This window comes from Rattus norvegicus, chromosome 1, assembly GCF_021556685.1.
Source record: "Rattus norvegicus strain SHRSP/BbbUtx chromosome 1, alternate assembly SHRSP_T2T, whole genome shotgun sequence".
NCBI lineage: Eukaryota > Metazoa > Chordata > Mammalia > Rodentia > Muridae > Rattus > Rattus norvegicus.
In genome coordinates, this window is record NC_141534.1 from 151,954,343 (window position 1) to 151,979,537 (window position 25,195).

Below are 25,195 nucleotides of genomic sequence, written 5' to 3' on the forward strand. Positions count from 1 at the left end.
CATTTGCCTATGAATTTCATAAAGTCATTGTTTTTGATAGCTGAGTAATATTCCATTGTGTAGATGTACCACATTTTCTGTATCCATTCCTCTGTTGATGAGCATCTGGGTTCTTTCCAGCTTCTGGCTATTATAAATAAGGCTGCGATGAACATAGTGGAGCATGTGTCTTTGTTATATGTTGGGGAATCTTTTGGGTATATGCCCAAGAAAGGTATAGCTGGGTCCTTAGGTAGTTCAATGTCCAATTTTCTGAGGAACCTCCAGATTGATTTCCAGAATGGTTGTACCAGTCTGCAATCCCACCAACAATGAAGGAGTGTTCCTCTTTCTCCGCATCCTCGCCAGCATTTGCTGTCACCTGAGTTTTTGATCTTAGCCATTCTCACAGGTGTGAGGTGAAGTCTCAGGGTTGTTTTAATTTGCATTTCCCATATGACTAAAGATGTTGAACATTTCTTTAGGTGTTTCTCAGCTATTCGGCATTCCTCAGCTGTCAATTCTTTGTTTAGTTCTGAACCCCATTTTTTAGTAGGGTTATTTGTCTCCCTGTGATCTAACCTCTTGAGTTCTTTGTATATTTGGGTTATAAGCCCTCTATCTGTTGTAGGATGGGTAAAGATCTATTGGCAATCTGTTGGTTGTCGTTTTGTCCTAACAACAGTGTCCTTTGCCTTACAGAAACTTTGCAGTCTTATGATATCCCATTGTTGATTCTTGATCTTAGAGCATAAGTCATTGGTGTTTTGTTTAGGAAATTTTCTCCAGTGCCCATGTGTTCGAGATGCCTCTCCAGTTTTTCTCTATTAGTTTGAGTGTATCTTGTTTGATGTGGAGGTCCTTGATCCACTTGGACTTGAGCTTTGTACAGGGTGATAAGCATCGATCGATCTGCATTCTTCTACATACTGACCTCCAGTTGAACCAGCACCATTTGCCGAAAATGCTATCTTTTTTTCCATTGGATGGTTTTGGCTCCTTTGTCAAAAATCAAGTAACCATATGTGTGTGGCTTTATTTCTGGGTCTTCAATTCTATTCCACTGGTCTATCTGCCTGTCTCTGTACCAATACCATTCAGTTTTTTATCACTATTGCTCTGTAATATTGCTTGAGTTCAGGGGTATTGATTCCCCCAGAAGTCCTCTTATTGTTGAGAATCATTGTTTTAGGTATCCTGGGTTTTTTGTTATTCCAGATGAATTTGCAAATTGTTCTGTCTAACTCTCTGAAGAATTGGCTTAGTATTTTGATGGGGATTGCATTGAATCTTTAGATTGCTTTTGGTAAAATGGCCATTTTTACTATATTTATCTTTTTATCCCTTGACTAGAGGAAGGCTACAGATTTGTTTTAGATAAGTTTATATCCATACACTTATCTGAAGTTGTTTATCCACTGTAGCAATACTCCTGTGGATCTTTTGGGGTCACTTAAGTATATTATCACATCATCTGCAAATAGTGATATTTTGAATTTCTTCCCCAATTTTTATCCCTTTGACCTTCTTTTGTTGTCTAATTGCTCTGGCTAGGACTTAGAGTACTATACTGAATAAGTAGGAAGTGAGTGGGAAGCCTTGTCCAGTCTGTGATTTTAGTGGGATTGCTTCAAGTTTCTCTCCTTTTATTTTGATGTTGGCTACTGGTTTGCTGTATATTGCTTTTGCTAGGTTTAGGTATGGGCCTTAAATTCCTGATCTTTCCAAGTCTATTAACCTGAAGAGTGTTGAGTTTTGTCAAATGCTTTCTTATTATATAATTACATGTTCATGTGTTTTTTTTTTCCTTTGCTTTTGTTTATACAGTGGATTATGTTGACAGATTTCCATATTTTGTTTTTTTTGGGGGGGGATTCTTGCAGGTCATGTATTTGAGAATAGATTTGTACATAGAATATTTACACTTGATGTAAGCCAAAAGGCAGAGAAGTGATACATAGAATATTTAAAGAACTTATACAAATTAAAAGGTAGAATATTTTTTAAAATTCAAGGTCTATACCAGTGAACATGCCCACATAGATGGAATTTCACAAAATTTCCCTAGATGAAAAACAATAGGCATGCGGCAGCTGTTGTTAAAAGAAAAAAATTCAGATACCACTGTGTGAAATAATGCAAATGGACTCATGTTTGAAATCCTTCAGTTAAAAAAAACTGGCCACAGAACTATAGGGTATTACTCTAAAGATAGGCAAGTGCCCAATGCAGATTTCCATATTTTGAATCCATCAGTTCATCCCTGGGATGAAGCCTACTTGATTATGATGGATGATTGTTTAGATGTGTTCTTTCTTGGATTTGTGCTGTGAGAATTTTATTGAGTATTTTTGCATTGATATTCATAAGGAAAATTGTTCTGAACTTCTGTTTTATTGTTGGATCTTTGTGTGGCTTAGGTATAAGCACACCTGGGGCTTCATAGAAGGAATTGGGTAGTGGTCTGTTTGTTTCCATTTTGCAGAATAGTTTTGAGAGTATTGGTATTATTTCTTCTATGAAGGTCTGATAGAATTCTCCAATAAACGCATCTGGTCCTGGGCTTTATTTTGGTTGGGAGACTTTTCATGACTGCTTCTACTTCTTTAGGCATTATGGGACTGTTTAGATGGCTTATCTGATGCTGATTTAACTTTAAAACCTGGTATCTGTATAGAAAATTGTCCATTTCCTCCAGATTTTCCAGTTTTGTGAAATATAGCCTTTTGTAGTAGGATCTAATATATTTTTAAAATTTTTTCAGATTCTGTTGTTATGTCTCCCTTTTCATTTCTGATTTTGTTAATTTGGATATTCTTTCTGTGCACTCTGTTTATTCTGGCTAAGGGTTTATCTATCTTGTTTATTTTCTCAAAGAACAATAACATTTGAAGTGTACATAAAAATATCAATAAAAATAACAAATTGCTAGTCTAAAAAAGTGTGATAAACAAAACTTGGGAATGTTAGGAACTGTACCATTATGAAAATTGTACATAATTTCTTAAGTCTTGTAAAGTACAGAAAAGACTAAGTCTGATAGTGAAGCACATCAGATGTCTATTGCACTTAAGTCTTATTCATGCTAAAAAAATGGCATGTGCTTCTAAATATCTGTGTATTTATGCTTTGAATTCTATGCATCAAAATAGACAAATTCATTTGCTTACTTTCACTAGCCTCAGGATCAGAAAATTAAATCTGTAGAGGAATTTTAATCCAGCAACATGACTACATTTAATGGATCACATCTGAAGACTTGTAGGCCAAAAATATCCTGCTGGGAAATTGGCATTTCTTGGAAGGCAGGAGACAGAGGCAAGCAGATCACTTAGTTCAAGGTCAGCCTAGTATAAAGCAATTTTTTAGTATAGAAAAGTTTAGGTGCAGGTGTGATAGTACACACCTTTAATCCAAGTACTCAGGAGACAGAGGGATGCAGATTTCTGAGTTCTAATTAGTCAGTGAGTTCAATGCAGAAGAGTTAAACCAGACTTTTGAGACTCAGTGCAAAGAATGCAGTGCAATGGTGTTGAGTTAATTTGTGAGTTCATGCAGTTCAATGTGCATCAGTAGAGGCAGTTGTAGCCAGAATATAAAGGAGACAGAAGATTAAAAGAAATTGGCAGTGATTGTTCAAGCAAAGCAAATCAATGAGAAGCTGAGTAAAGCCATATCCAATTAGTGACTTTAGGGAAGAGTTTGAGCCAGAAGAGTTGAGTTGATACATCTAGGCAGAGGTCAGAATATACTTGAAAGTGCAAGCCTATTTAGTCATAAGCTTTAAAGAATACAATTAGATCAGGCAAATAAATGTTATTTTTACAGAAAGAAAAGAATCAATGCCTCATTAACATCAGCTTCTTCAAACTTACCTCTGGTCTCTTAGTTATGTATAGGAGTGGCCCAACTATGACAGATGCTAACCACATTGGTCCTGTAAGTACAATTAAATATCTTCTCTGATTTATACAGTAGTAGTTAGGAAGATATTTTTCTCTTTTAGAAGATAAACTGTTTATTCTCCAATCATCCAGCAGCCCACATTCAATTTTAACTAGCAGTGAAATGTTAGGTAGAATATGGGGGTTCCTGTTTATTTCTTCAAGGGCAAAATAAAGAGTCAAAATCAAGTGGATAGTCTTAGATGTCAACCTGAAAACAGAAGAAAAGGATCATTGTAGATTAGACTCTTAACATAATATTAAATAACACTAATATTGTTTATGTATTTAATGCTTGTTTTTTTTAAACTAATGCTATTGTGATACAAGCACTGTTACTGTGGTGTATTAGAATATAATTTCTCTGTAATTATATAAGTATTTCAAAAAATGTTTTAGTAGATTATGATTCAAGTGAGATTCTGTAATTTTGAACTTTAATACAATTTTATTACCATATCTGTTAGCATGGTAGGAAGCACGTCCTCTAAGACAGTGAATCTGCTCATTCCTTTATTTTGGAACGCTAACACTTACCATATGTAAAAAATGCAGGCCTCTAAACCTGCTACCTAAATTATGATATTTCTTTTACTCAGAAGCAGGGCTGGCCAAAGACATGATTTATTTATGAGTAGATTAAATAGATAGGCATATCTATCTGAATCACTAGCTCTGAAAATTCTTTTGGATTTAAGCACATAGCCTTGTTACTTTTAGTCTTTCTCTTATATATAGATTTTCCCTCTTCCTATTTGATTCGATATTTTCACTGTCTGGTGGTATGCTGTTGATAATAACAATAACTTTTTCTTATAAGTAGTAAGTTTTTATCTTCCCATGGATCTCTTTAGATTTATAATGATGCATTTTGCCTTTATTCAGTCATATGAGCACCTTAGATTTGGCTGTGATTCTTGTTGCTTTCTTTTGATAAATAAAGGTATGTTTCTTCTTTAGTCACTCAGCTTTAATCTGTACATTTTTATCCTATATATTATAATATGCTTTATATCATTTGATATAAATTTCTTATTCATTTTCACAGTTGTGTCTAATAATGTGTATCACTTTAATGCTCTTTGTAATGTTCCAGTGTTTCATTTCTCTCATGTAATTATTTTATTGCTTTGTAAGAATGTTTACATTAAAATATATTAGACCACTTGGAAGATGTATGGTTAATATGAAAATGAAAAGGAAATATATGTGTTTTATAATTTTGTGGTTCTCATGGTTGTCTAAGAGAGTTCTTCAGAGTGTTTATTTCTTAAACATTTCTGTCTTACTAAGAAATACTCTAACTTGCAATGTTTTCTAGTGCCTTGCCATACTATATTGGATTTTATTGATGTATGTTGTCTTCACTATTATATTTGAATTCTACAATTTACACAATCATATTACTTTAGAGATATTAATATCTTAAATTGCATAGATCTTTGTCTTCCAAGTACAGTTTTAGAATTTGTACTTGTTTTAATTATGAAGGCAAACCATCAGTTTCTGTGAACTCATATTATTTATTTCTTTTGTACTTAAACTTTTGATATAAAATCTTTTCAATTTAGTGCTTTACATATTCAACCCTACTGGAAAATCTGGATGAAATGGACAATTTTCTAGATAGCTACCAGGTACTAGAGTGAAATCAGAATCAGAGAAATTATCTAAACATTCCCCTAACTCCTAAAAAAATAGAAGCAGTTATTAAAAGTCTCCCATTCAAAAAAATCCCAGGACCAGATTGGTTTAGTGGAGAATTCTATCAGACTTTAGAGAAGATGTGATACCAATACTGTCCAAAAAAGTCCATAAAATAGAAACAGAAGGTACATTACCCAATTCCTTCAATGAAGCCACAACTACTTTTATACATAAATCACTCAAAGACTCAGGAAAGAAAGAGAAATTCAGAGCAATTTCTCTTATGAATATCAATGCAAAAATACTCAATAAAATTCTTTCAAATTAAGTCCAAGAAAACATCGAAACAATCATCCATCATAATCAAGTATGCTTCATCCTAGTGATGCAGGGATGGGTTCAATATACAGAAATCCAGAAATGTAATCTACTATATAAACACACTCAAAGGGAAAAACATATAAACATCTCATTAGATGGTGAGATGGTGACATCGTGAGAAATAATTTGACAAAATTCAACATTCCTTCATATTAAAAGACCTGGAAAGTTCAGGAATTCAAGGCCAATTCCAAAACATAGTAAAAGCAATATACAGCAAACTAGTAGTCAACATGAAACTAAATGGAGAGAAACTTGAAGCAATCCCACTAAAATCAAGGACTAATCAAGGCTGAAAACTCTTTCCCTATGTATTCAATATAGTACTTGAAGACCCAGCCAGTGTAATCAGACAAGAAAAGGAGGTCAAAGGGATAGAAGCTGGGAAAAAAGAAGTCAAAGCACCAATATTTTTATATGATGTGATAATATGCCTAAGTGACCACAAAAGTTACACTATTGAACACTAAGCCTGGAAAACAACTTCAGCAAAGTGGCTGGCTATAAAACAAACTCAAACAGATCAGTAGTCTTCCTCTACTTCTTATAAACAGGCTGAGAAAAAAAGTAGGGAAAGTACACCCTTCACAATAGTCACAAACAACATATGATACCTTTGTGTGGCTCTAACCAAGCAAGTGAGAGATCTGTAGGAAAAGAACTTCAAATCTCTGAACAAAGAAATTGAAGAATATCTCAGAAGAAGGAAAAATCTCCCATGCTCATGCATTGGCAGGATTAATATCGTAAAAATGGCCATTCTGCCAAAAGCAATCTACAGATTCCATGTGATTCCCATCAAAATTTCTACTCAATTTTTCATAGAGTTAGAAAGAGCAATTTGCAAATCTATTTGGATTAACAAAAACCCAGGATAGAAAATTATCCTCAACAATAAAAGAACTGGGCAAATCACTATCTCTGACCTCAAGTGTATTACAGAGCAATAGTGATAAATACTATATGGCATTGGTACAGAGACAGGCAGGTAGATCAATGGAATAGAATTGACACAGATATGAACCCACACAGTTATGGTCACTTGATCTTTGACAATGGAGCTAAAACCACCCAGTGGAAAAAAGATAGCATTTTCAACCAATGGTGCTGGTTCAACTGGAGGTCAGCATGTAGAAGAATGCAAATTGTTCCATTCTTATCACCTAGTGCAAATCTCAAGTCCAAGTGGATTAAGGACCTCCACATAGAACTAGATAAAGCAAACTAATAGAAGAAAAATTTGGGAAGAACTTTGAACACATGGACACTGTGGAAAAATTTCCTGAACAGAACACCAATGGCTAATGTTCTAAGATCAAGAATCGCCAAATGGGACCTCATAAAATTGAAAACTTCTGCAGGGTCAAGCATACCGTTATTAGGACAAAATGGCAACTAACAGATTAGGAAAACTTCTTTACCAATCTTATATCAAAGGGATGGCTAATATCTAATATATACAAAGATCTCAAGAATTTAAACACTAGAGAATCAAATAACCCTATAAAATGGGGTTGAGAGCTAAACAAAGATTTCTCAGCTGAGGAATATCGAATTGCTGAGATGTACTTAAAGCAATGTTCAATATCCTTAGTCATGAGGGGAATGCAAATCAAAACAAGACTGGGATTGTATCACACAGCAGTCAGAATGGCTAAGATCCAAACCCCAGGTGACAACAGCTGGCAATGATGTGGAGAAAGAGGAACACTACTCAACTTTTGGTGTGACTGCACACAGGTACAACCACTTTGGATATCAGTCTGGAGGTTCTTCAGAAAATTGGACATAGTACTACCTGAGGACCCAGCTGTACCACTCCTAGATATATACCCCAAAATGCTCAAACATATACCAAGACCTGCTCCACTATTTTCATAGCAGTCTTATTCATAATAGCCCTAAGCTGGAAAAACCCAGATGTCCTTAAAAAAAGGAATGGATATAGAATATGTGGTACATTTACACAATGTAATACTACTGAACTTTTGAAAGCAATGTCTTCATTAAATTCATTGGGGAATGGATTGAACTAGAAAACCTATCTTCCTGAGTGAGGTAAACCAATCACAAAAACACACACACATAGTATGCACTCACTGATAAGTGTATATTAACCCAAAAGCTTGGATTAGCCAAGATAAAATCCACAGACCAAATGAAGCTCAAGTAGGATGACCAAGTGCAGATACTTCAGTCCTTTTTAAAAGGGAGAACAAAGATATTCATAGGAGGAACTATGGAGACAAATTTTGGAGCAAAGACAGAAGGCATGGCCATTAAGAACCTGTCCTAACTGGATATACTGCGCATATATATATGCACATAACTAATCTTTTCACATTTCCTTATTTGTTTGATCACCATTTATTTACTAGTTCCCATCTTTGATCTATGGCTAATCGAGTTTAGTTGGAGATAATCTCTTTAACAATCCACATATTTTTCTGCTCCCAAACATGAAAATGGCATGGTATTTTAAATCTTGCATGCACTGTTAATTTTAAGCCCCAAATTTAGGGGTCATCATTTGCTTATAATCTTATGAAAATACTAAGATTTTAGGATAAATGTAGTTCATTATTAATAGTGATAATCCTAATTTCTTATTTTCATGTATTACCTGTATTTCTCTAAGTTTTTTGGCTTCATTTAATTTCACAAATTTGCTCTGCTCTGAAAATACAGTATTTATGAAGAGCAGAAATATGTAGACTCAAATATCCCTTTCTATCTTAGTAAATAAATAAAAATTAATGAATATTTGCAAATGGTAGGTGCTAGGAATCAGTTTTCTAGAAGGACATGGTTTCTAATGGAACAAAAAATTTCAACTTTCAGGTACAATATGCAAAAGAATGTCAGCGGCATGAATTACACTAGATGGGTTTTTTTTCAGGAGGAGAGTAATTACCATGAAAACAGAATATAAATATTTTTGTCTTTGATAACACTCTCTACTACATGGGAGAGAGCGATTGTCAAAAGCATTCACCTCCTCTTTTAAATATAAAAGAAAAAATATCTTCAGTTACAATAGAGGATACACACTATGAATAATTTAATACTTATATACGATATAGATATTGACAAACTGAAATTCTATCCTTTGATTTACAAGTATACTGAGACTCTGAGACCACTAAATCAAACCATATATATACATACATGCATATATATATATATATATATATATATATATATATATATATATCCCGCTTCCATCTATCAACAAATTACATGTTCTCGATACTTTGGTATTTTTGCCTTCCAAGTGAATTTGAGAATTGCTTTCCCATGCCTTTCAATAATTGTATTGGGATTTTGAACATGATTGCATTAAATCTGTAGATTGCCTTTGGTAGTATGGCCATTTTTACTATGTTAATTCTGCCAATCCGTGAGATCTTCTTGGATTTCTTTCTTGAGAGACTTGAAGTTACTGTCATACAGATCTTTCACTTGCTTGGTTAGAGTTACGCCAACATATTTTATATTATCTATGGCTGTGAAGAGAGTTGTTTCCCTACTTTCTTCCTCAGGCTGTTTATCATTTGTATAAAAGAAGACTACTGATTTGAGTTAATTTTGTATCTCGCTACCTTACTGAAGTTGTTTCTTCATTGGAGAAGTTCCCAGGTTGAAATTTTGTGGCCGCTTCTGTATGCTATCTTACCATCTGCAAGTAGTCATACCTTTATTTCTTTATTTCATCTTTGCCAATTTGTATCCACTTAATCTTTGTTGTTGTTGTTGTTGTTGTTGTCTTATTGTTCTAGTACTTTGAGTACTATAATGAATAGATATGGAACTGTGGGCATCTTTGTCCTGTCCATGATATTAGTGGGATTGTTTCAAGTATCTCCTAATTTAATTTGATATTAGCTGTTGGTTTGCAGTAAATTGCTTTTATTATTCTTAGGTTTATGCCTTGAATTCCTGATCTCTTAGGACTGGATTTGCAGATAGATACTGTTTGAATTTCACTTTGTCCTGGAAAGTTTTGGTTTCCCTATCCATGCTGATTGAGAGTTTTGCTGGATATAGCAACCAGGGCAGGCATTTGAGTTCTCCTAGTGATGGCTTCAAGCTGTGGTGTCCAAGTGCAGTAGATCTCCTGGGATGTCTCCAATAATGGTGTCAGATGCCCCAGGTGCAGCAGATCTTCTGGAATGCCTCAGTATGTGATATCAAATATTTTGAGTATAGTGGTTCTTCTGGTATGTCTGTGGATATTTCAAGATATTATGTCAAATGTTCTGAGTACAGTGGGTCTTCTGGTGTGTCTGTGGATATAGCCTCTTCCAGGGAGCAGATATGCTTGCATCCTGTCCCAACATAAAGGACCAAGCAGTAGGGGATTTGTATTTGGTGGGTCGGGGGTTTGGGGAGATGGTGGTTTCCTGATTCCACTGGACTGCAGAAGCTGCTTTGGGACTTGTTGGGGGGTTGTTCTTACCAAATGCTGAGTGCAGCTGATCCTTTGATATATCTGAAGATATAGTCTCTTCCAGGGAGAAGTCTAGCTAACAGTCTGTCCCAGCAGAAAGACCAGGGAAAATGGGAGTAGTATTTATTTGGTTGAAGTACTGGGGGGGGGGGTAGGTCCCTTAGTCCATTGGGCTCTCAGCTGCAGCTTGGACTTTGGGAATTTTCTTACCAAATGCTCTGAGTACAAGGGAATTTATGGAATGCCTCAGGATATGGTTTCTTCTAGGGGAGCAGAATGGTTGGCAGTCTGTTCCAGCAAAAAGGACCAGGAAAAAAGGGAAACACCATCTTGGATCTCAAAGTCTGTTACAGAGAAATAGTGATAAAGCTGCATAATATTGGTATAGAGACAAGACAGGTTAAACAATTGAATAAAATTGAAGACCCAAATATAAAACCAGACACATACACTTGGTTTTCATAAATAAGCCAAAAATATACAATGGAATAAAAAGTGTCTTCAATGAAGGGTGCTGTCTAACTGGCTGTCTATATGTAGAAAAAAAGAAAATAGACTCATAATTGTCAGCTTGCACAAATCTCAAGTCCAAGTAGATCAAGGGCCCAAAATATAGCCAGATACAGTCAATCTAAAAGAAGTGAAAGGGGTAAAGAGCCTTGATCTCTTTGACACAGGTAGAAATTTCCTAAAGAGAACTCCAATGGCTCATGCTCTAAGATGAAGAATTGATAAATGAAACCTCATGAAAGTGGGAAGCTTCTGTAATTGACATAGTAAATTAGACAAACTTGCAAATTACAGATTGGAAAAATACCTTCACTAACCTCACATCTGATAGAGGGCCAATATCCAGAATATATAAAGAACTCGAGAAACTAACCATGAAAGAGCAAAAAACCCAATTAAAAAAGGGAGTATAGAACTAAACTGAAATTCATAACAGAGGAATCTTGAATGGTTTAGAAGTACCTAAATAAGTGTTCAAAGTCTTTAGTGATCAGAGAAATGTGAATCAAAAATACCCTGAAGTTCCTACTTTTCGCAACCAAAATGGCTATGTTGAAAACCTCAGGTGATAACACAAGTTGGCAAGGATGTGGAGAACAAGGCACCCCCCCCCATAGCTGGTGGGATTGCAAACTGATACAATCGCATTGGAAATCAATTTGGAGTTTCCTCAGAAAACTGGAAATAGATCTACCTGAAGACCCAGCAATATCGCTCTTGGGATTATACCCAAAAGATGCCCCACTGTGCTATGAGAGCGCGTGTTTCACTATGTTCATAGCAGCCTTATTTGTGATAGCCAGAAGCTGGAAACCACCCAGATGTCTTATGACAGAAGAATGGGAACAGAAAATGCTGTTTATTTACACAGTAGAATATTATTCAGCTATTAAGAATGAGAACATCCTTAGTTTTGTAGGCAAATGAATGTAACTATAAAATGTCTTCGTGAGTGAGGTAACTCATATAGAAAGTGGCATATATGATATGTACTCACTAATAAGTGGATATTTGCTAAAAAAAAATACAGAATACCTGAAATATAGTCCACAGAACTCAAAAACGTCAACAAGCTGAAGGGCTCAAGTGAGGACACCTCAGTCCCACTTGGGAGGAGAAGAAAGCAATTACAAGTGGGTTGGGAGGAGCAAGGTACAGGGGAGGGAAAGGGGGTGAGTGTTTGTAGAAAAATTAACATCATTTTGTATTGGGTGGGGGAAAAGCACTGAAGCCCGGGCCAGCATTAAGAATGGAAACAGGCAGCTTTGGTAGGTAGGAGGTTCAGTGGACCCTTCAGAATGTACCAGAAACCCAGGAGGTGAGAGATTCTCAGGACTTAAAGGGAGGGACTCTAGATGAAATGGCCTAGAGTGGGGAGAGGAATTGTAAATCCCATCTCCAGCAGAAAGACAGTGCATCAAATATGGGATGGGGTTGCCCCACAGGGATGGAAATCGAGAATAACATGAGGAAAAGAAAGTCCAGTGACAGATTCACAGCGGGATTCAGCTCAAGAGGAGGCCCCCAAGACCAGATATCATTACTAAAGCTATGGGGCATTCACATAAAGGGACCTTCCATGACAGCTCTCCAAAAGACGCAATAAGCAGCTGAAAGAGTCAGACGCAGATATGTGTACCCAACCAAAGAACAGAAGCTGCTGCCCCATTTTGTCTATTTAGGGGAAAGATGGAAGAAGATAAGAAGGAGGGGAAACCCTGTAGGAGGAGCAGCAGTCTAAATTAACCTGGACCCCCAAATCTCTTAGACACAGGATTACCAATTAGGCAGTATACACCAGCTGATAGGAGGCCCTAACACATAAGCAGCAGAGGACTGCTGAGTCTGTGTTTCACTCAGAGAATACGCACCTAAACTCAAATACTGGGGGACCCAATGCATTTAGAGGTCTGGTAGGGTGGGAGATGTAAATGGGTACATCCTTTTGGAGACAAGGTGAGTTGGGAAGAGGTATGCCATATGGAACTGTTGGAGGGGGGACCAGAAAGGGAATAAAATTTGGAGAGTAAAAAATTAATTAGAAACAGTTAAAAAACCCTACAAGTTCTAGTTAATAACAAAAACCTCAAGGAAAGCATATTTTCTCACTCACAGCAATTTTTTGATTAGGTACACATGAGATATTTTAACATATGTGGGTTTTAAATTTCTTAACCATATACCAAGAAATGCTATTTCAAGTCAGAAGTTTAGTAAACTTGTCAGAAATTAGGGGAAAGAACAGACCTCACTATTCCATACTTCCCACAGTTCTGTCCAAGGCATTTGTAACTGCAACACCTGGACATCCTGAATGTTGAGGAATATGTTTGTAGAAGGGATAACCCTTCTAAAGGGATATGTTTTGTGAACATTCATACATATAGAATATTAATCCAGAATGTTGAATGTATTCCTTTAATTCAATAAATTTATTAAAATAGATTCCAATGTTTGTTTTATTCCAAATACTCTAATTATTTTCAGAGTAAAATTCCAATGTTCTATTTGGTCTTTTAATAGAAAACAATGTATAGGATTATTGTATGACTACTTTTTCAGGTACACTATAATGGCAGAGGATGTTCATATGAACTGTCTGACAGAATCTGATATTTTGTGCTTCCTAAAACGTCATGTTACTATTGCCATAACATGATACAGTCAAATGTGTATCACAAATAATAGTCAAAGAATATTATTAAGTCTTCAATCACAAATGACATTTAATCAGTTAGTAAACAGTCTTTGAAAATAAAAGGCATATGTGGTTCTGATTTTTGCCTCAACAGGTAGGTCCAAAGGGACAATGATGAGTGCTTGAGGAAAGAAAGACTTCCATTATTTGTTACTGCTCAATTAAAAACAGTCAGTGTAAGACAATTCTTGGTGAATTAGCTTATGGTGTTTATTACATAAGGTCAGGAATTATATAAAACTTACTGAGTTGGATGGTATTGAGGGGTAGGTAAGTGCATTCTCTTAACTGAGTTTGAGATGATAGTGATACTCTATTTGCCTGGGTAAGAATTCCATTGGTAAGTGACTTGGCATACTACCTGTGACCACTTGGTTTGAGGTCCCTTGGTTACATGGTTACATGATCTGAAGCAATCCCAAAACCCAGGACCAAGTGAGTTCTGATCCTGCTGGTCTCAGAAGAAGATTCTTATGATGCCATGGTCAACACCCCCCACAGTTATATAAAAAACAAGGACAACATTAAAGAGTATTTTATCTGTTTTTAACTCTTAAAATGAGTGGACAAACAAAACTTCCACACAATATTGGGCTAATTCTAAATACTAAAAGGTGGCATTTATAATACTAACAAGATTTTCCCTTTGTACAAATGGTCAAAATGTTTTAAATTAAATATGATGGTAATATGGTTATCTAACAAAATTTGAAAATAAAGAAAATAGATGGTTACAAAAGTATAGGAAGCTTGTAGAACACCAAATATATTGGACTGGAAAATAAAATCCTCCTACATCATAATAATTAAAACATGAGATATATAGAACAAAGAAAAAATATTAGAAGCTTCAAGGGAAAATGACTAAGTAATATATAAATACAGAACTATGAGAAGTGCACCTGTTTTTTCAACAGAGACATAAAAACCAGGTATTTCAGCTCAGACTCCTTTACTCAGTAAAACTTCCAATCATTGTAAATGGAGAAACCAAAATATTTCATGACAAAACCAAATTTGAACAATATATTTCAACTAATCCATCCTTACAGAGAATACTAGGAGGAAAATGCCAAGACAATGAGGATAACTACACTAAGAAAACACAAGAAATTAATCATTTCACAGAAAAGCAAAAAGAGGACATACACCCCCCATGCGCACACACACACACACACACACACACACACACACACACAAACAGAGCCATCACCAACATCATAAAAGCAGGAACTTACAGTCATTGGATATTAATATCACTCAATATCATTGGACTCAACTCACCAATTAAAAGATTCAGCCTATCAAACTGAATACATAAACAGGACCCATTATCCTCCTGCATACCAAGAAACATACCTCAGAGAAAAGATAGACACTACCTCAGAATAAAGGGTGTAAAATGGTATTCTAATAAAATGGAATAAAGATGCAGGCTGTGGAATCTAGTATAGTACCTGATAAAATAGACTTTAAAACAAAATTAATCCAAACACTTGGGGAAGGGCATTTCATTTTCATCAAAGGGAAAATGTACCAAGATGACATCTCAATTCTGAATGTCTGTATCCCAATGCAACAAAACCAACATTCATAAAAGACCATTACTAAAGGTCTTACCACACGTTGAACATTACACAATAATGAGGACTTCAACATCCCACTCTCACCAATGGATATGTCATAGTCAATGGACAGGTACTAGTCAAACTCATGGTCAAAACCAATCACTTAGAAACAGGAAAACAATACAAATAATTAACAGGAAGAGCTGATTCTTTGAAAACATCAAGAAATAGACAAACCATGATCAAAACTAACCAAACGTCAAAGAGAAAGCATCAAAAGTAACAAAGTCAGAAGTGAAAAGATAGAGATACAAGGGAGATTTAGGAAATTAAAAAAGTCATTGGGTCTTACTTCCAAAGCTTGTACTTCACAAAATTTCAAAATGTAAACAAAATGAATGGTATTCTAGACAGATAACACCAAAATTAAATCAAGATCAAGCAAACAACTTAAATAATCCTATAGTCCCCAAACAGAATCCAAGCTGTAGTTTCAATTCTCCCAATGAAAAGAATCACAGTGTCAGATGGTTTTAGAACAGAATTCTAATGGACTTTAAAATGAAGGTTTAATACCAATACACCTCAAGCTATTCTTCCAAAAAACAGAAACAGAAGGAACACTGCCATATATATTCTATAAGGCCACAGTCATCCTGATAGCTAAACCACAGAAAGACTCATCAGAGAATAAGAATTTCAGACCTATATCTCTTATGAACATCTATGAAAAAACAATCAGTTAAATTCTCACATGCTAATTCCAAGAATACATCAAAAACATCATTTAGTATGATTAAATAGGCTTCATTATAGGGATAAAGGGACAGTTCAATATAATCCACCACATAAACAAACAGAGAGTTAAAGAAATCAAATGATTATCTCATTAAATGCATCTAATTTTTGATATTTCATTTGTGTTAAAAAAAGTAAAAGAAAGTTCTCGGAGATCACGGACACAAGACAAATTCCTAAAAATAATGAAAGCTACATAAAGCAAGGCAATGGCCAACATTAAGTTTGAGAGAAACTTAAAGCAATCTCACTAAAATCAGGGACAAGATAATGCTGCCCATTGTCTCCCTATCTATTCATTATAGTAATTGAAGTTCAAGCCTGAGCAACAAAACACTTAAAAAAGATCAAGTAGATACAAATTGGAAAAGAAGTCAAAGCATTCCTATTTGGAGACAATGTGAAATTACACATAAGCAACCCCAAAATTCTACCAGAGACCTCCTACCTGTGGATAAATACATTCACCATAGTGGCAGGATACAAAATTAACTCAACCAAAGTGATAACCCTCCTTTATACAAATGACACCCTTCACAGTAGGAACAAATTGTATAAAGTATCTTGGTTTAACTGTAACCAAGAAAGTGAAACACCTGCATGAAAAGAATTATCAAGTCTCTGGAAAAATAAATTGAAGAAGATATTAAAATGTGGAAAAATCTTCCATGTTAATGCATTAGTAGAATTAACATAAGGAAAATGACCATCATACCAAAAGCAATGAATAGATTTAATGCAATTATTATCAAACCATCAAGACAGTCTTATAGAATTTGAGAGAGCAACTTTATATGGAAAATGAAATAGACCCAGACAGAAAAAATATTACTGAAGAATAAAACTTCTAGAGGAATCAGCATCCCTGATCTCAAGCTTCACTACACAACAATAGTAATAAAACCTGGATGGTATTGGTATAGAAACAGACATATTGATCAATGTAATATAATTGAAGACCTAGGAAAACCCTCACGCCCATGAACACTTCATTTTTTTGACAAAGAAACCAAAAGTATAAAAGGAAAAAACTTCAAAAAATAGTGCTGGTCTAACTCTTGGTCAACATGTAGAAGAATGCAAATAGGCCAATATTTATCATCCATTACAAAGGTCAAATCCAAGTGGATCAAGGACACCAACTTAAAATCAGATACACTGTGTCTAATAGAAGAGAAACTTTAAATATTTGAGAACAAATTGGAATAGGGCTCAATTTCTTGGAAAGAACACCAATAGCTCATGCTTGAATATTAACAGTTGATAAATAGAACCTCATGAAAGTGAAAAGTTTCTGTAGGATAAAGGACACAGTCTATAGCTACAAACAACAGTCTACAGAGTGAGAAAAGAAATCTTCACTAACCCTATATTTGACAGAGGGATAATACTCAAAATATATAAGGAACTCAAAAAGGTAGACTGCAACAAACTGAGTAACTCAATTAAAAATTTCAAACATCTACACAATGGAATATTACTCAGCTATCAAAAACAACGAGTCTATGAAATTCGTAGGCAAATGGTTGGAACTGGAAAATATCATCCTGAGTGAGCTAACCCATTCACAGAAAGACATACATGGTATGCACTCATTGATAAGTGGCTATTAGCCCAAATGCTTGAATTACCCTAGATCCCTAGAACAAACGAAACTCAAGACGGATGATCAAAATGTGAATGCTTCACTCCTTCTTTAAATGAGGAAAAAGAATACCCGTGGCTGGGAAGGGAGAGGCAAAGATTAAAACAGAGACTGAAGGAACACCCATTCAGAGCCTGCCCCACAGGTGGCCCATAAATATACAGCCACCCAATTAGACAAGATGGATGAAGCAAAGAAGTGCAGACCGACAGGAGCCGGATGTAGATCGCTCCTGAGAGACACAGCCAGAATACAGCAAATACAGAGGCGAATGCCAGCAGCAAACCACTGAACTGAGAATAGTTCCCCCGTTGAAGGAATCAGAGAAAGAACTGGAAGAGCTTGAAGGGGCTCGAGACCCCAAAAGTACAACAATGTCAAGCAACCAGAGCTTCCAGGGACTAAGCCACTACCTAAAGACTATACATGGACTGACCCTGGACTCTGACCCCATATGTAGCAATGAATATCCTAGTAAGAGCACCAGTGGAAGGGGAAGCCCTGGGTCCTGCTAAGACTGAACCCCCAGTGAACTAGTCTATGGGGGGAGGGCGGCAATGGGGGGAGGGTTGGGAGGGGAACACCCATAAGGAAGGGGAGGGGGGAGGGGATGTTTGCCCGGAAACCGGGAAAGGGAATAACACTTGAAATGTATATAAGAAATACTCAAGTTAATAAAAAAAAAAAAGAAAAAAAAATGTCAAACAGAGCTAAACAGAATACTCAACAGAGGAATATCAAATGGCCGAGAAACACTTAAAGAAATGTTCAAGTCCTTAGTCCTCAGGTTAATACAAATCAAAAGAACCCTGAGATTCCATCTTATACCAGATGTAATAACTAAGATCAAAACTCAAATGTCATCCCATGCTAGCAAAAATACAGAGAATGGGGAACACTCTTCCATTGCTGGTGGGATTGCACGCTTGTGCAGCAATCTAGAAATCAGTCATAAAATAGTAAATAGTTTTACCTAAATATCCATCTATAATGCTCCAGGGCATATACCTCCCAAAATGCTCCACCATTGCACAGGGACACATGCATCGCTATATTCATAGCAGTTTTATTTGTAATATATAGAAACTGGAAACAACCCAGATGTCCCTCTGCTGAAGAATGTATATGGAGAATGACGTTCACATTCACAATGGTATACGAGCTATTAGAAACAAGAAGAACATACATTTTGCCAGCAAGTCGACTGAACTAGAAAATATCATCCTGAACAAGAAAACCCAGCCCCTAAATTATGTGAATGTTATGAACTCACTGATAAGTGGATATTAGCCATAAAGTGCAAGATATCCACCATACAATCTAGACCCAAAGAAGCTAAACATGACGGAAGTGCTATGAAAGAATGATTGAATCTCACTTAGATGGGTGAGTAAAATAGTCATACAATACAGAAGACTAGAGACAACGGTTGAAAGATGAGATGGAGAGGGCGGAGGAGAGTCAGGATCAAGTGTGTGGAGAGACAGAGAAAAGGGCAAGAGAGCCAGAAGAATAAATGGAAATCTGCAGCTGGCAGTGGTGGAGACTGGGGGAATCTCTAGGATGCGCCAGAGACTTGGGATGCGGGAGGTTCCCAGGAGTCAATGCAGGTGACCTTAGCCTAGATGCAAATCAGTAGGGATATGGAACCCAAAGAGGTCACCTCCTGAGCCAGGCAAAAACTCTAGTGGAGGGATAAGGACACCAACCCACTCACAAAATTTTTGACTCAAAATTTATCCTGTTTACAGGAAGTGCATTGACAAAGATAGAACAGTGACAGAAGGAACTGCCAAGTAATAACCAGTTCGACATGATACCCATCCCATGGCCAAGCACCAATCCGTCTCTATTACTGAAACTCTGTTAAGCTTGTAGACAGGACCCTACCATAACTGTCCTCTGGGAGGCTCCATTCATCAGCTAACTGAAACAGATGCACATACCCATACTCTAACTTTGTGTGGACCTCAGGCACTTTCATGATACATTTCAGGGAAGAATTACAGGGCCTGTATTTGGTATAAACTCCCAGGATGACCAAATGAGTCAACCCACGTGGACCCTTGGGGGCTATGTGAAACTGAGCCACCAACCAAAGAGCATATACAAGCTGGACTAAGGTCCTTGGCACATACACAGCAGATGTTCAGCTTGGTGTTCATTTGGATACTCCAACAACTGAAGAAAAGCTGTCCCTAAAGCTGGTGTCTGACTGGAATTTGTTCCCTAACAGGGCTAACTTGTCTAGCCTCAGTGGGAGGTGATGAGTCTGAATTTGCAGAAACTTGATGTACCAGCGTGGGTGGAATGCCCAGGTGGTCCCAACCCTCTCTGAAGAGAAGAGAAAGGGGAGATGGAGAGAAGGAATCTATGATGGAGGACCAGAAGACCGCAGTGACTGGAATGTAAAGTGCCTGGATGGGCTTTAATGTCAATACTGTACAATTCTTATATTCATGATCTTACAGTTTAGACTTGAATTTATTCAAGAGACCCTTAAACATTGAATATTCCACAAGTTGATGCTTGGTAGTAATGATGGACACATTAAGTTGTAAGGATATTGGTTTTTGTTTATAAAAGATTAACATATTTCTTTTGAGATCTTGCTGTCTTGTTCTCTCGCTACTTGTTTTTCATTTCAGTATCTCTGCACTTGCTTTCACCTCTGTGATACTATATGCCCTGATATCCACAGTAACGTCAAGACTCTGACAGTTCTAGATCATCTTTCCTGAATTGTGAATAAAACAAAACTCTTTTCTTCTCAAAACATAGACCATTGCCTTTACTCTTTGCTGTTCACCATATCTAGATCGTACCTTCTACTATGTACTTATTGCTGATTACATCCACTCACTTGGAATGTAGGATGTAAATAAATCAACCTTTATGATTCAGGAACGATTTCCCTAATAACTAGCTTACACAGTTCCAGAAGGTGGTCTGTAGGCATCTAGAAAGGAGGACAACAAAGGTCTTACCCAACACAGTGCTCAGCATTTCATAATACTGACCTGCCTGTTATGTGTCTTTTGGTCACATTGTAGTGGGATATTTATGGGATTTTCCAAGCACTTTGCAATTTTTGTTCCTGTCTGGTACTGTAAATATGGCCAAATGTTCTTGACTGGGGAGATAGCTGCTTTGCCAAGTGGTCATACTGTCAATTTGCTTTTTAAGTATTGATGCTTCTACAGCAGTTTGTATTGCTTTCTGCTTTGTCAGAGACGCATCTTATTTCAGTGAGTAGTAACTACTGAGAAACTTATGGCTATTCAATGTATCGAACATAAATAACACTGAGTGTTCAGTTGCAGGTGAGTCACTTATCCCCATGTGACATTCAGAAAATGAAGTATAAGGAGGCAGAAAAATGCATAAGCTAGGGAACAGAGAGGAAATCGGTAAAATAAATACTAACTTACAGAAATGACATGTCTGTTAAATTTCATTAACTCACAAGAGTCTCCTGCATAAAACTTATACAAGGTCAAGCAGAGGAAACTTCCAATGTTCACTGGGAAGGGACTCCACATGCCTCATCATTGGCAGAGGTGCTGATCACCATTGGTGACTGTAGAGGGAGAGAAAGTCAGTTCCTTGATTATGCGGCCACTGGTAGGTAGCCCATTCACAAGTGGTTGGTTTTATATCCTTGTGCATATGAGTAAGACTAATTGGACTTAGGGGTTATTGATTTAAAACAAAGAGGAAAGCAGAAATTTGAGAGGGAGATGTCCTGGTAGGTAGTAGTTGAAAAGAGGTAGGAAGAAGCATATCCATATAATTAAAATCCACGGCATATGTATGAAGTTTTTAGAACATAAAAAGAGAATATTATTTTAAAATCTGTGTTTTCATTGTTTTTCATAATGATTTTAGAAAACTGTTATATATAAATGTATAAGTATATGAAATATTATAGATTAATATCATCATGACTACTTGTTTATATTTATATAAACATTTTGAAAATATATGGATTGCTCACCTATGTATATAATCATGTATATAATATATATTCATTGTCTATATAAATAAAATACCATAAAAATGTTAAAAGAAAATAATTGGGCAGAATAGCTAGTCATAATTCCAAATAAATTTCCATAAGGCATATAGGTATACATCCAAAATGATGAATATATATATATATATTTCAGCTAAATAATTTGTAATGTAGCTGTGTTTACAAAATCATCATTACTCCACTGACTCCATAAATTATATCTTAACTAAATTTGACAAAAGAGCATATAGGTAATGTATAGGTATATATGTGCTCCAATATATTTTGTGCAATGTCAGACTTTGTTAACTATTTTTTCATGTTATTAACCATAATAGAAGTATCCAAATAGTTATTAAACATCATTCAAATGTGTCGGAAAAATATATGAATGGAGACAAATTTCAGGTATAGAAACATGCTTTTATGATAATTTATATCATAAATGGATATTTGAGAGAAGATTATATATAATAATAGTTTTCAATAAATTTGTGCTTTTATTTACAAAGTTTAAGAAATGATCAATACTATTACAGCAACTTTTGTAGTTTGTGGGATCTATGCTAACATAATTCACTATTGGATAGAAAAGTATTCTAGCAATACTTGAACACAGGGGAGATCACATCACTGACGTATGTTAATTCATCAGATCTGAGGAATTGCAAATACCCTTACCTCAACTTCTAAGAAAACAGTTTCTCTTTAACTTCCAGAATACTTAAGATAGCATACAGCAGAACTTTGCCTAATTTAAGTGATCTTCAAATTCAAAGTCTATTGATTGTTACCTCTAATATTTTTATTTCTCTGATTCCTTGTTTCTCTGAAATATCTCTTTGCTTTTCCATTTTATCATGAATATTATTTTGTCTGTTTAACCAATATATGATGACATTTATTATCACTTCTCATTTTTCATCATCTCTGTGGATATGTTTTATATCTCTAGACCAGATCACTGCAGATTTTTAATTGTTTCCACTGTTTTAATGAAACTGTCTTGCTTCTTTTCCACAGTCCCTAAAATCATCTTTGCATTTATCCATATGTTATAAATAATTAATGCAAATTCATCTAAAACCTCACTGTGATTTGCCTCAGAGATGAAGTTCTATTTCACATTTGCAGTGGTCACTACCAAATATTTATAGTATTTTTTTTTTGTGCACTCTCCTTTATGATGTACATGCAATGTCCTTAGCATGCCATAGGAGGCATTGCCATGATGGCACAAAATAGATCTTAAATCCAGTATACTTCATTAATAAAGAAAAATTATGGTAAAAATACAGATATAGAATGCATTGTGTATATATTCTCACAATAAGCAAAACATTTTTGATGAATCAGAAACAAGGAAAAGGGAATCAGCAGAGAGTCAACACATGGAAATTTAAAATTAACACTAATAAATATACCATATTTGTGATGTTAGTTTAAAAATGCAGTATTAAGAAATTTATACTCATATGGATGGAACAAGAAAATATCATCCTGAGTAAGGTAAACCAATCACAAGAAAACCACAAACAAACAAAAACCAAAACAAAAAACCACCACCACCAACAAACAAAACCCGAAAACCAAACAAACAAACACAAAAACAACCCACATAGTATGCACTCACTGATAAGTGGATATTAGCCCCTAAGCTCAGATTACACAAGATAAAATCCACAGGCCACATGAAGCTCAAGAAGGACAATTAAAGTGCAGATGTTTCACTCCTTAAAATGGGGAACAAAAGTATTCATAGAAGGAGATAAGGAAAAAAGGTTGAATCAGAGACTGAAGGAAAGGCCAATCAGACCTTAGCCTGTCTGGGTATCCAGTCATATATATATATATATATATATATATATATATATATATATATATATATATATATATATATATATAGCCACCAAACCCAGATAATATTGCTGATGCCAGTAAGTACATGTTGACAGTAGCCTGATGTAGCTGTCTCCTGAGAAGCTCAGCCAGAATGTGACAAATGCAGGGGAGAATGATACCAGCAAATGGTTGAACTGAGAATGGGGTTCTCATTGGGGAAGTTAGAGAAAGGATTGAAGGAGCTGAGGGGGCTTGAAACCCCATAAGAACAACAATACCAACCAATCAGAGCTCCCAGGGAATAAAACCATGACCCAAAGAATATAAATGGACAGACTCATGGCTCCAGCTGCATGTGTAGTAGATGATGGCCTTGTTGAGCGCCAATGGGAGGAAAAGCCCTTGGCCCTGCCAAAGCTGGAGCCCCAGTATAGGGGACTGTCAGGGTGGGCAGGCAGGAAGGGGTGCAAGGTTGGGTGGAAGAACACCCTCACAGAAGAAGGGGTAAGGGAGATGATATAGAGGGTTTATGGAAAAGAAATCTGGAAAGGTGATAACATTTAAGATGTAAATGAAATATTCAATAAAAAAGGAATGTGCACGTAAAGCCAAAAGGAAGTATTAATACTTCACTTGACAAGAATTGCCATTCAATGCTGATGAGTTTTGATCAAGGACATCACTTTACATTATGAAATGTCACTGCCCCTATAAAAATGTATGAATATACAAAATGGTAGGCAGTATATGTGATATAGACTCTTGCATTAAAAATATGACTCTGAAATGTTGGAACAGATACAGTAAGCATGATAAGTATGGAAATTGTCAGGTATAAAACAAAATAAATCTTGGTTATGTCTTAGGGGGGAAAGCAAATAAGAGAGAAGACATAGAGTATGGAGTATTAAGGTCTGGCAAAGTATATCCATGCTATGTATTATTTCCATTGATATACAATTAAGGAGAAATACATTAAAGGCTCTTACCGCTTGTCTAGATTCCCACTGAACTGTTCATTCTTTACATGACCAAACCTTGTATAAATAAAAAAAAAGCAATCAATTTCTTTGTCTCCTTCCCAAAATGTCTTGGTTTTTAATCTCCAAAAACAACGGTTGTCAATTGGACTGCACAAAGGAAAAGAAAGCTTCAGGACAAGAATTGCAAACAGAAACGAGAACATCTTAGTAATTTCACCAAGAAAAAATAATTTGTAAACGTGCAGCAAAGCAAGTTACACAGAAAAGCACCTTCAAGATAGGCACATACATATCTATGCCTATTTTTACTATCGTAGTTGCTAATCACTGCATTTATATTAATTCTTTTCTTCTTAGCTTGCTCTCTGGAGAACTCATCAGCATTCTCGGGCCTCGGGCTCTGCATCTGTGTTCTTATGCCCAGGAGCAAGCAACGTTCAGTAATTTTGTTTAAGGGTCATTCTTCAATAGTATTTATGATTCTGTACATATCAGTCAACTTGACGTCTCCAGGCAAGTATCCTCCTGGGTAAACTATAAAATCACAATTTTAAGTACTCGATGCAGATTATATCAGACATAATCAGCAAGTTTGTTATGGAACTTAGGAAACAACTACTCCTAGACAGAGTGTACTATAGACATAGAGGTACCATGTCCTAGAATATCTGTGATATGATGTGATATGGAATATATTTGGTGTCCAGACATCTACACACCCACAGAACATACATT

The 25,195-nt window shown here is 35.9% G+C and overlaps 1 protein-coding gene across 3 annotated transcripts in view; it reads right to left on the reverse strand.

Annotated features, from left to right (window-relative positions):
• Nucleotides 1–24,767, reverse strand: part of Vom2r40 (vomeronasal 2 receptor, 40) — a 48,451-nt gene extending 23,684 nt beyond the window's left edge. The window contains 3 exon segments of one of the 3 annotated variants that reach the window (NM_173317.2): nt 3,150–3,709; nt 3,855–4,134; nt 24,467–24,767. Coding sequence is in view for 2 of the 3 variants with exons in the window: in NM_001430248.1 (NP_001417177.1) it covers nt 3,855–4,134; nt 24,467–24,663 (477 nt within the window). In the remaining variant the exon portion in view is untranslated. 3 annotated transcript variants of the gene reach the window in all.
• Between the last annotated feature and the right edge of the window lie 428 nt (nt 24,768–25,195).